General features: G+C 33.3%; 1 protein-coding gene across 2 annotated transcripts; it reads left to right on the forward strand.

Annotated features, from left to right (window-relative positions):
• The first annotated feature begins 434 nt into the window (after window positions 1-434).
• LOC132600452 (lactoylglutathione lyase-like) lies at window positions 435-12,470 on the forward strand. 2 transcript variants are annotated; one of them, XM_060313628.1, is made up of 9 exons: window positions 435-587; window positions 838-949; window positions 5,493-5,554; window positions 6,374-6,434; window positions 6,554-6,633; window positions 6,723-6,793; window positions 8,897-8,986; window positions 10,807-10,912; window positions 12,223-12,470. In XM_060313628.1, exons 2-8 carry the CDS (start codon window positions 857-859, stop codon window positions 10,905-10,907), a joined length of 558 nt encoding a protein of 185 aa, XP_060169611.1. In that variant the 5' UTR covers window positions 435-587; window positions 838-856; the 3' UTR covers window positions 10,908-10,912; window positions 12,223-12,470. The 2 variants fall into 2 exon arrangements, with proteins under 2 accessions (XP_060169611.1, XP_060169612.1); XM_060313629.1 differs by having other exon boundaries at window positions 450-587; window positions 821-949.
• Window positions 12,471-13,189: the final 719 nt, after the last annotated feature.

Raw genomic sequence — 13,189 nt, forward strand, 5'->3', positions numbered from 1 at the left:
GGATAAATGCACGTGTGGTCTCTTATAGCTTGGGTCAGACTTTTAAAATAATTTATTTTGAAAAATAAAAAAAGTTCAAATATGTTATTAAATTATTGAAAATTATTTATTTATGACATTCAATAATAGTTTAGCTTATTTATGCTATCAAATTATTAAAAATGACTCATTTATGCCACTCATTAATAGTTTGACTCATTTATGTCTTCCGTTACCAAAATAATTCATTCATGCCATTTTTCATTAACGCTAATTTTATAATATCAGATATAATATGTGATCTTCATATTGAATTTTATAATAGCAAGCGAAACAACACTAACAACAAGAATTTTAAAATTTTATGAGTTGGGCTCGAGATAATTTCACATTGGTGGTTTGTCAAAAGCTGCTAAATGCTGATTATCCACACACCGTCAGAGTCAAAAAAATCCACCAGGTAAAGAGTTCTTTTCAGCCCACAAATGGCGACTTCACTCCCTAAAGCTTTCTCTTTACTCTCTATACTTCATTCCACCATAAATAAACCTTGCTTATCTCCATTTTTATCTCCAAAAACAGCTTCTTTCCTCACTATCAAACCCAAGGTTCGAAACCCATATAAATTCTTGATTCACCTTATTAAAAAAAATAATCTTTTGGTTCATTTTTTCTCATACCTATATAAATTCTTGATTTACCTTATAAAAAAAAAAATCGTGCATTTTTCTCAAATTCCTAATTTTTTTCTCATACCCATATAAATTCTTGATTCACCTTATTAATTTTTTTTTTAATATTTTGGTTCATTTTTTCTAAAGTTTTAACATGTTCTTTGCATGTTACAAAATTTTGTAGGTTTATATCATCATCATCAATGGCTTCAGGTTCCAAGGATTCGCCTTCTAACAATCCAGGTCTTCATGCCACACCTGATGAAGCAACTAAAGGTTACTTTTTGCAACAAACTGTAAGCCCCAAAATTGGTTCTTTGTTTTATGCTATGGATACTTGGTAAATTAATTTTTTTGGGATAATAGATTATCTGACTAAGCATATTAAACCTTTGCTAGCTTGTTAGAGTTACGCCTATATTAGTAATACATGAATTGGTTATGCAGGGTTTAGTTTGTTCGATCTCCTATCTTGCATAAAATAATACATAGATTCTTTCGTAATTATACATTTACTAGTTTCTCGACACGTGTATTGCACGTCTATGTCAAATTATGCAGTATATGGTTGAGGAAAATAATATCACTAACAATTTTGCAATAAAAAATGTGCAACTCCCTACCAAACAATAAGACCATACCCCCCGGGTCGATTAAGCTACAAAGAAATTCTTTTAAAAATTTCTGCACAAACTCTGAATTTAAAAGCCACAAATTTAAAAGTCTCATAAGCTTCGCAAGCCATGACTTGTAGTAAAATTTTGCTATGTGCGAAATAAAATATACACCATTTATCTCGGAGGTCCGGTGCTTTTTGAATTGTTGGATTGAATAACACATTAATGACATGATAGTGGATATCTTCGAAGTTACCTAGTTAGAGAAGAAATAAAGGTTCTTAGTATAATTTTCCAAGTCCGAAACTCTCATCTTTCATTTTTTCAAGAATTTCATTGTCATTTTTAGCAAATCCCTTTTATTTAAAGTGCGTAAATTACATTAACTTATAATTATAGTAAACCAAATAAACATTTTTCATGGAAGTTTATGTAATTTTAACTTACCTCTCATTTGTAACTATTATCTCTCTTCTCCTGCTCCGTTTTTCTATCGTAAGCAGTTTCAATATAACTAACATGCAAGCTACCCATGATAAATATGAAAATTAAAATTAATACTAATATGTATCAAGTGATAAGTACAGAACTAATTCATAAGTTCCTATAAAGAAATACTAAAATAGTGTTGTCGCTTAACATTTCTGCATCTTGGCCTTTAAGGATACAAAATCATTATAATATATTTGTATTATATTTGGAGTATCAAGGAAACTGCTCCAGACAACTCGAACTCCAAACAAGTTATGTGCATTTAACTTGGATAAGGATAGGTTCATTAATAGTCTGTTTGGCCAAGTTTCTAAAATCAGCTTATTTTAAAAAGTATTTTTGGCGAAAAGCAGTTTGTGTTTGGCCAATTAATTTAAAAAACACTTTTGAGCAACAATTAGTGTTTGACCAAGCTTTTAAAAAGTGCTTCTATGTGTATTTTTCTCAAAAGTACTTTTCAAAAAAGTGTTTTTGGGCAAAAGCTATTTTTTTTAGCTTCTGAAAAACTGCTTCTGCTACTCCCCAGAAGCACTTATTTTCTCCCAAAAGCTTGGCCAAACACTTCACTTTTTTTCAAATAAGCACTTATTGAAAAAATAAGTACTTTTGGGGGAAAAATAAGCTTGGCCAAATAGGTTATAACTTGAATTAGAGTTAAGCTCAAGGTAATAATCAAATTTTGGAATGAATCTTCTTTATATACTACTATTCTAACTGGAATAAATAAATGATACAATCATAAGTATGTATCAATCTAGTTCAAAGCATTAATTCTAATTAGTTAAAAAAAAAAAAGAGATATATTACTAATAGTGTGACCGAGTAATTCGACCTGCTAGAAGAGTACAAAATGAATTTACATTGAATGCTACATACAATCACTTGTATGTATCAATCTTGTTCAAATCATTAATTCTAATTAGTAAAAAAAAGATATATTACTAATAGTGTGACCGAGTAATTCGACCTGCTAGAAGAGTACAAAATGAATTTACATTGAATGCTATAAATCTATAGAAAAAGAGTAACAATTTTCGAATGAAAGTTTGTTTCAAATAAACACTAACTTTTGATAGTTTGTTCCAAACAAATACCAAACTGTGCAAACAGAAACTTAAGTAATAGCAATTTCATCACCGAGTAAATTAATCTAACATGACGTTGACTAAGGTGCTAAATTTCTCTAAAAGAAACAATGTCAAACATCTCATGTCAAAACAATCCATCGCCCATATATTTACACTAAATAATAAATATTTTAACGAACAGTAATTTTTTTCCGTATTTTTTTGTCTCAATTATAACATGAGTCAATAACAGTTTATAAGCATGATTAGTACTAAGCCCATGATGCTCCCATTTTAACAAACAGTAATTTTTTTCAATATTTTTTGAGCGAACTAAACCCATTTTATCATACTCTTTAGTCTTTATGAAGAAGGAATTCGGAAAATCGTTTGAATCGCTTGCTTTAATGCTATTATTGCAATCTGTTAGAGTTGATTTGATGATTTTTGCAATATTGCTTCAAGGGTCCTGGGTCTGTGACACCCAATAAGGAGTCCATAAAATGATATGATATGCAAATGCAATGCAAGGCCTATCCATCACCGATATACACACGCTTCGTAAAATGAAATACGTGACCCATGGGGGACTCGCGAGGTCGGAGTATAGGGGAGGGGACAGGACAGGACTGATGAAGAGGGAAGAAATGTTCGGATTTATTTCTTGAGATGGAAAGACAAAAGTACCCTTTTTGCTAATGTGTTGGTCAAAGACCGTTAGGGGTGCATTGCTAATTTAAGAAAATTATAAAGTGGGTACATTGCTAACCTATATATATCTGCCAATTATTTTGCATTTTGCGAAAGAATAACAAATATAACTTTCAAACATATATACATATATATATATATATATATATATATATATATATATATATATATATATTAATTGTTTTTTTGCATAGGGGGTAGGGGAAGGGATTACAAGGTGGAGAATCGAACCGTCACCAACAAGGTGAAAGTTCAAGTAGCCAATCAACTGAGCTACTAAGACCCCCTTTCAAACATATATACACTTTTTCTAATTACTTATAACATGCACACAAAATACGATTTATATTATGAGATCATCGCAAAAAAAGAACTCTATGATAGCATCGTTAGAAATCAAATTAACGAAAATAAAAAAAAGTGTTAAATTAACAAATAAAAGAGAATGGTTAAGAATGTCGAACTCGTTCTTTCGCCTTCCAAGTGTTGCTGACTCATGTTGAAGAGCGACGCCGGATTTTCAGAAACTAAACAAATATAGCTAGCATGAATTGCGAGAAATTGTGCCTTTCTATATGTACATTGTTTACTACGTACATATATAACACTGACACCTTGAATCCAAGAATTTTTAATTTATGAGTTTTAAATTACAAACTAACAATCACTTTGCTTACTGAATTCCAGATAAATTAAATTAAATACACATAAAATAATTCTTTAACACAAATATAAAATTTGAGTAAAAAATCAAAACTACTGATATTGCGGAAGTCGTAACTATAGGGGTGGCTCCGTCCCTAAAACCTCCGCTTACTTGCTCAGTTGCTCTATATAGTTTCCTATGAGGTAAAATTCAAACACATGATTCCACCCTGTGATATCACATTGAATTATGCTATCATTTCATTATAAACTGAATTGTTTGATAGGAATTAAGCACAAGTTTTCTATCCTGCACTTAATTTACTTGTATTAGATCAGCAGCAACGTAACAAACCTCTCATGTACCTTTCTTCTCTCTCAACAGATCAAAAGTCTTCTATTATTTTAGAAACGATGATTAACACAACACACTCTACCATAGACCATTAAGCCCAAGTATTCTTAAAGAAAAATTACATGCCAAACAGACAAGCAAATTTCATTTTAGCCAAAAGGATTAGCGTCAAACCAGTTTAATATGAAGTGGCAGAAAACAGTACACAACCAAAAAACTTTTCGCCAATAGGATCAACGACCAGTAAAATTCGGATTGGCACTATCTGAAAGAAGACAGGTTTTATTTCTCCCAAAGAACACGTCTGTTGTTTCCAAGCGTGGCTTTGGGGCTACTTTTGCGGACGGTTTTATTACCAATAAAATAAATAGGATAATTAGATTATCTTTAAGAAGGGTATTTCGGTAATTTAACATTTAAGAGTTCATGCTTTTAATATAATATAGATAGATAGATTAGTTATGTGGGTTTCTAAATAACAAACCGAATACAGTATTAGAGGTCTTGAATTTTATACATAGCTAAAGATGCTACCAAACATGGTACGTATTACTTATGCAGAATTTAATACATGAATAACTTAGCTCCTAACCTGCTATCAAACGAACCAATAATTAACCGAATTGTGCAATTTTAATCCCTTTGCTTGTGAACATTCTCAAATTTACCATAACTATTGATCGTACTACCACTTAATTACTCATAGAATATGTTAAATTTGTAATGTTACATGGTAATATGGCTCTACAAATAGTCAAATATAACATATTTTCAACATTAAGGGATCAAAAACACACATTTTAATTAATTGAAGGTTAAATTTGTTGAGTCATAGATCACAAAGACAGAACACAATAGAATTTACCAATAATTTTGGGACCGAAAAATGCTATTATCCCTATGCTTTATTAATTGTATTAATGCCCTTTTTCTTGTTTGTTTTTAAATGTAGATGTTAAGAATTAAGGACCCTAAAGTCAGTCTTGAATTCTACTCCAAAGTGATGGGCATGTCGTAAGTCTTTCTATCTATGTCAAATATTTGTTTGCCTGTTTAATTTTTTTTTTTTTTTTAAATTAGGTATTGCTAGAGATGTCAGTATATATTTCAAACACGAAACTTTAGTGAGCTAATGTTATTTACTTGGGTTTTTTTCTCCCTAATATTGTGTTATGCTAATGCTTATATTTGTAAATTACAATTTAGTCGAACTCAGGGACATGTTACTATAGGATTTTGATCTTTATAATGTTTGGTTAAGTTCTGAAAGTTCTTGTTTGGATTTCCCAAATAGTATTATGTTTGACGAATACAAAATCTGAACTTTATGATGATCACATCCTTAAATCCGCGAAATATAGATGTGTTGTTAGTTGTACCTAGGCATGGCAAATGGGCGGGTGGGATCGGATATGGGCGGATAAAAAACAGTAAAAATATTCGACCCACCCATATTTAACACGGATAGAAAAATGGCTTAAGCGACGGATATCTGTAATATCCATGGTTTCAGGAATAGTAAGGTGACACACAAGTTAAAAGACAAAATAATCTTAGACTCCTCGAAAGCAAGAATTCAGGAAAAATAACAAGTAGACAAATAGGTATTGATAATTTTGGATATCAATTTTTAGTGGATAATATGGATAATGTTCATATTTGATCCATTTTTTTAAAAGTCTGTTATCCAACCCATGTCTAAAGGGTCGGATTGGATATTTGGATGGTTACTTGTTTCTTTAGCCATTTTGATAACCCTAGTTGTACAAAGATTACGCTTAAGCTAACTGCGGTGTTGAAATTTTAGTATCATTTATACCTTGTCCATTGCAGCTTGCTCAAGAGATTTGATGTCCCAGAGATGAAGTGCACCTTGTACTTCATGGGGTATGAGGTAGGTTTCTGAAATCTTTGTGTTTAGAATGATGTTTTATTTTCTTTCCTTTTTGATATACTTCCTTTCTCCAATTTCCATATTCGTTTCCATTTTACATTTGCTTGCGGGTGGTATAGGATTTATCATCAGCACCCAGTGATAAAGTTGAACGTACAGCTTGGACCTTTAGTCAGAAAGCTACAATAGAGCTTACACAGTAAGAACTCTATTTTGTATGTGGTCTCTACGATTATTTGTACTTTTATTGCTATCGGTTGACTCATTGTTTCTAATTTTTATTTGCAGCAACTGGGGTGCTGAGAGCGACCCTAATTTTACAGGTTACCACAGTGGGAATTCAGAACCGCTTGGCTTTGGTATGAAATTTATGCATTTTAAGTTTTTTCTGTGTCTTGATTTTCTGTCCCTTTATTTTAGCCCATTGTTTTTCTTCTTCTGCGAGAACTTTACCTTACTGTGTCTTGATGTGTAAAGTATAAGAAATAAATGTTATTCATCATGCGTTTTATTTTTAATTATCTTTGGGTTATTAAAACGCAGCTTGGCAATAGTTTGTTTCTCCCCTTTCTGACTTAAATTTGATGTCTTAGCGGATACCTTTTGAGACAAAGCTTCTACTTTTTGTAATTTATTGACCATGACAGGTAGGGTGACATACCGCGGGGAAATATAATTTTTTTTTTGGGTAGGTAAATGGCAAGGGGAGGTAAAAGTTGGACTGCCTATGATAAAACATGATGATTCACTTCATCAATGGAAAAAAAATAAGAAGAGAAGAGGTGAAGAGATCCCGTTTTAGGCCAGTGGACAACAAAAGCAATTTATCAGCTTGAAATGAAGAAAATAATTCTTATAAAAAATGCTGTATTTCTCAAGTACATATCGTGTGAGATGTGTGTCTTATTAGCTAGTCTCATCTGGAAAGTCTGGAGATCGGAAAAGATAAGTTGAAGAATATTATACTAGTTACGTATGTTTGTTTAAACGGAAAAAGGTCAGATATACCCCTCATTGTACTTTGAGTCTAAATATATCCTTATCGTTATATTTGCGGTTCAAATATACCCCTCTTCCATTAACTTTGTCCAAGATAGACATCCAATTTTACGTGGCACTAACATTCTATGGGGGTGGATGCCACATGGCATGCCACCTCAGCGCCCCTAATTCATTTTGCCCCTTCCCTCTATTTATTCTTCATCCCCTAAAATTTCTTCCCTTCTATCACCATTGCCACCATTACCGACTAAAATATGATGTGAAACAGATGCTCATTTCCGAAATCTTCTTTCCAAAAATTAATAAGTTAATGAATTGGCCTCTTTTCGAAATCCTCTCTCTTGGTGAGAGAAGAAGTGGTGACTTCCAGTTCTCAAATTTCCATCAATGGTTTCAGAGAAAACGCACAAAAACAATGAGTGCACAACCTAATTCTGCAATGGCCATTAACAATAACACCTGAGATAAAATGGAGGTGCCTAAATCATATCTAGAAGAAGTCATTCCAAACCCAGAAAATTACTAATGTTAAGAAATTATTTGTTCAGAGTAGTTTTCAGACCAAAAAATTTAGTTTGGAGAATTTGTATATTTTAATTTTGTTTAGATATTGATAACCTCAATTGCAAACCCATCCGCACCCAAAGCCTGACAGTATAAGTGCTAAAATTTTGGGGAAAAAGATGCCGGCTGAAGTGATCGTGATCGCAGTGACTAGATGTTGATGGCAGAACCGCTTTCAGTCGGACCGCCAGGGAAAGTGACTCCATTAAAAGGAACTCTGTGTGTATACAGAGGGGAGGGGAAGGAAATTTTAGGGGGAGGAAATTTTAGGGGGATGAACAAATAGAGGAGAGGGGCAAAATGGGTTAGGGGCACTGAGGTGGCATCCATTTCATCAAATGTTAGTGCCACGTAGGATTGTATGTCTACCTTGGACAAAGATAATAGAGGGAAGAGGTATATTTTAACCTAAAGTATAATGGCAAGGGTACATTTAGACCAAAAGTATAATGAAGGGTATACTTAGCTCTTTTCCAATAGTAGAGGAGTATATTTGTCCCTTTCCCATTGTTTAAATAACAATTCAATTGTGTGACAAGTGGGGTAATTTGTTCAAAAATTGACTTCTTTAAAACTACAGACTATGCACTGTAAAGAAGTTGGTGAAGTCAATGGAGATGGTTCGTGGTAGATCAAGAAAATGTGTTATATTGGAATGGAAAAAGTACGGCCTTTGTCAGAGTAGATGAAAGGGTCTAGTAACTGAAGATGGACATTGGTTCCTCTATAAATGATTATTTCCCACCAAAAATGTTTATGAATGAAAGTTATATTGTACATTACAAGTTCCCAACCCATATTTTTGACAAATATACGTTACAAGCTGTTTAGCTATGAAGTTCAGTTGTTGCGCACTTGAATTTTTTTTTTAACTAATATGTTTCCTCCTCTTTCAGGACACATAGGGGTCACTGTTGATGACGTCTACAAGGCTTGCGAGAGATTTGAAAGCCTGGGTGTGGAGTTCGTAAAGAAACCTCTTGACGGTAAATTTAAGCTTAATTTATAGGCCTCTTTGAGATGATTTTCTGTAGCAAAATGCAAACTTAACAAGTGAATTGAACTTACCTATGCAACACTAAAGAAATGCTATGCTGACCTTTGATTATTTGAGCTTTGATGGACTAATCTCATTGGTACAGAGGACCTGCTAACTATGAGAAGTAATATTTAACCTTTCTCATTCATAAATATTCTCTCTTCGTCTTATCTTCTCTTTTGAGCCTGTGCATGTGCATGTTATTAGTTGCTAAGATTCTTTTGTAAGTATTAGCAAAGCAGACAATAAGATTTGAAAAACATGCCAGTATTGAAGGAAAAAGTGAGCAGTAAATTAGGTCATAACTTGTGGTCAGAGGATTACTTAAAAAATTGGTTATCACATTGTACAATTGCAATGACCTTTTTAATAAGAAAATGGAATAAAAACTGTGAAAAATAAGAGATAGGAGAAGAAATTGAGGAAATGTTCAAAGACAACTGTCTTCTGTTAAAACAAAGAAATTGAGGAAATGCTCAAAGACAACTGTCTTCTGTTAAAAGCTTTTATAGGCATATCAATGCTGAATAAATTGTACCCTCGTTTCTTCAAATTATCTTGTCAAGTAAGTATCATGTATGATAATCCAACCAAAGGAGATCACTTAAACTATTTTATTTCTCCGTTGTGGGACTCTAGTACAAACTAGTTCATACAAGTTGTATGCACTTAACCTGTTATTATGTACAATGGTGTGGACAAGCAATAGACTTAGCGAATGTGTTTCCAAGATGACCATTTTACTTGTGACTTCACAAACTTAATGATAATGCCTCCTGAAAGTAATTTTTGATAAATGACACAATTTTATGCACTTGGTCTTTTAATGGACTACTTGATTGGATGTAATATTAAGTGCATCTGATTATAACAAGTTCATTTGACTTGTCTATCTGAACTTCAGTTCTTGAAATAGTTGTTTGATCGTCATAACTGGCAAGAATGATCCTTTTCGCACTTTGATCACGTGTTATAACAAAGTTATTACTAAAGGCTACTGCATCTTTTGAAAAAGTGATAAATTGACATGAGATTAAGTGGATAACAAGAACATAAAAACACTGAACTTAATTTTTTTTTTAAAAAGGAAGTCGGGTTGCTTTACCTACTCTGATTGTCATGTTTGCGATCCCTTTGCCAATGTGACCGTAGGAAAGATCGAGAACAATAAGTAGTTGAGAATTTGACCGAATACCAAAAACATAAGCGGCCAGTTACCAGAAATATGATTAGAAGCTCCTGAGTCGATGATTCAAGGTCCAAGAGTGAAGAACTGTTAGACAATTAGCAACATGTTTACCAGTTTAAATGTTGAAACTAATTAATCTTTGATCGATTATCATATAAGTATTCAATTTGATAAAAAAAAAAAAAAAAAAAAACAGTGTCACTAAAAATTTCCAATTAACTTGTTATTAAAAAAAAAAATCCATTTAACAACAATCCCCATATATGAAACCTTAAGCAGTCATCAATAGAAAACAATGAAACTTTAAGTAAGAAAACATTAAATCTCTGTTTCTGTTGTGATCTGCTGGTAGTGAGATGCTTGAGTTCAAAGAAAATTGAATTTTCCCTGCCTAACACATTCTAAATTAGTTAACCCTTACCTCGTCTGCTAATGTTCTATGTTGGATTTCATTCTGTCTATTTACTGGCAGATACTCGTCTTGAATGCTTCGATCCTTTTTGTTTTTAGATCATATCATTAGCTGATCTTAGCAAATATTTTAGTTCCTTTCCTAAATAAGGTTAAGTTCTTTGCAGAAAAAATAAAAGGCATTGCATTTATTAAAGATCCTGACGGCTATTGGATCGAGATCTTTGACGTAAAAAATCTCAAAAAAGCTGCTGGTCCTGTTGCTTGATTCAGGTAAGTCTTTTCTCATTAGCTAAGCTATTTCTAATTACTACAAGAACCCTAATTTTCCCCCAAACTTCTATAAATTTCATTTTGGTAGCACAACCAAGGCTCTCTCCTTCTTCTAGGTCATGTGCAACCTATTTTTTTTTTTTTTTTTGTGAGAACCGGAAACATCCTCTATACCTCCACGAGGTAGAGGTAAGGTCTGCGTACACTCTATCTTTTTCAGACCCACCTGTGGGATTACACTGGGTATGTTGTTGTTTTACGCTGGAATATTGTTTTTGGTTTATGTGGACCTGGAACCCAAAAATAATAAAAAATAAAAAAAAGGAGGAAGGAAAACATAGATATGATTTAACCTACTACCCTTACTGATTGGGAACCTGATCTGTTTAGTTCGGTCATTGGTGTGGAGAACTACTCTTTGAGGGGTTAGTAATAAGATAGTTTTCTCTCTTTTTGATCGACTATTCTTTCCGCTTCTTTTCTGAGGCCAATTGGGAATTATCTACGGTGCCGTAATGCCATGCAGTAACTTCTTTTTTTGGGTGGCGTGGGGGATAGCTGCATATACAACATAACAATATAAAAAGAGAAAGTGGACGATGGTGCAAATGAATTGTAATTGCATATGCATAGCTTGATACACGCGTGATACTACTTGATTAACTGTATTGCTTATTAATAAAGATATTGCTTATTAATACAGATATGTATGTGTCTATATATATATATATATTTTTTTTTTTTTTTTTTTTTTTTTGTGTGTGTGTGTGTTTGTATGTCTTAATCGAATAAAAAGTCGTCTTGTGCTAAAATGTCGTCAGAGTTCATATTATTTTTGTGTCTCTTAGCAACTGAGGGTCCTTATATCTGTAACGAGATTTGATTGGTTTGCAACTAAATGGTGTTCCTCCTCTTACTTGCACGCTCATAGCTATACAGGTCTTTGGTATATATATTTTTTTTTCTTCATATTTTAAGTTCTTATCAGTTTTTAGACATGCATAGGAGCATTTACAGACCCTGCATTAGATCTAAATTTTACCTCGATGTGCTTGTCTAATGATTTTTATTATTTAAATTCCGGAATCCATGTATTCATCTTTTAGTCGAGGCTGCACCTTCAGGCTATATAGATATATCCCCATTGTAGGAAAATCAGTAACTTGTATGTTCTAGCATGTCTCTTTCCTTTAGGAATTTTCTATTACATGTTCTTGTCCACCATGTATAAATGTTTGGATTAATGATTATCGTGGACCTAGAGAGCAGGAGCTGGTGATTCCTAAATACGCGATTTCTTCTTGGTGCAGGAGCGCTTGAGCTTCTATCGCGAGTCTTGATCAACTCAGAGATCTGTTGAAGAGAGTTTTTTCATAAATAAAATTTTCTGTGGTGTGTTCAATTTGTTAGTGAATGAATCTTGTACCGTGTTTAGGCAAAAGATCTTTCCTGTGGAATGTGGACACTACTGAAGATGTATACTGTATCCGAAATAATGAAACGATGAAACTCCAGTAATTGAGATACAAAATAGAATAAGAAAAACTTCTTCAATCAATGACGCTCCTTAGATTTTGAAGAACCTGAATACAACTTTGAAGCTCCCTGTGGTTTGTCATAATTGTGGACTTCATGCTAATACAGTCTTGAAAAAAGAAATCTAAAATCAGATGCAAGGTGAAACTGAGTCAAAGAACTCTATAGCCTATAACTGCATTATCTCAACTATAATATTAAACTATGGTTCCTTTTCAATTAAGGCTGCGTACAATAGAGCCTTATGGTCCTTTCCTTCCCCGAACCCCGTGTATAGCGGGAGCTTATTGCTCCGGACTTCCTCTTTTTGCTTTGTTTCCTTTTCAACTATGGATTCCTTTGTATAGAGTTGGAAAAATTAATCTCTCTGTCACACCCCTACCAGGAGTATGATGGGCTCCGACCCATAGGCCGGGAATCACCTGACTTATCCGTTACTTTGAACATTATAAACCATAACTTAAAGAACACCTGCACGTAGAAAAAGCCCAACATAGGAATATCCGATCATTCAACACATATGTACATATGCGGACCGACAAGGTCACCACAACACAGCGTATATCATAAAGCCGGCAAGGCTAACAGTAAAGTATCAAGAGCTCAAAATAAGGCCGACAAGGCCACCAATATATTATACCATAACATGAACCGATGGAGCTACAAAACATCTAATTGTATACACACGTCTACGAGTCTCTACATGGAATACAAATGATCATAAGGACAATACCAAATAGA

The sequence above is a fragment of the Lycium barbarum genome, chromosome 6, assembly GCF_019175385.1.
Source record: "Lycium barbarum isolate Lr01 chromosome 6, ASM1917538v2, whole genome shotgun sequence".
NCBI classification, from domain to species: Eukaryota; Viridiplantae; Streptophyta; class Magnoliopsida; order Solanales; family Solanaceae; genus Lycium; species Lycium barbarum.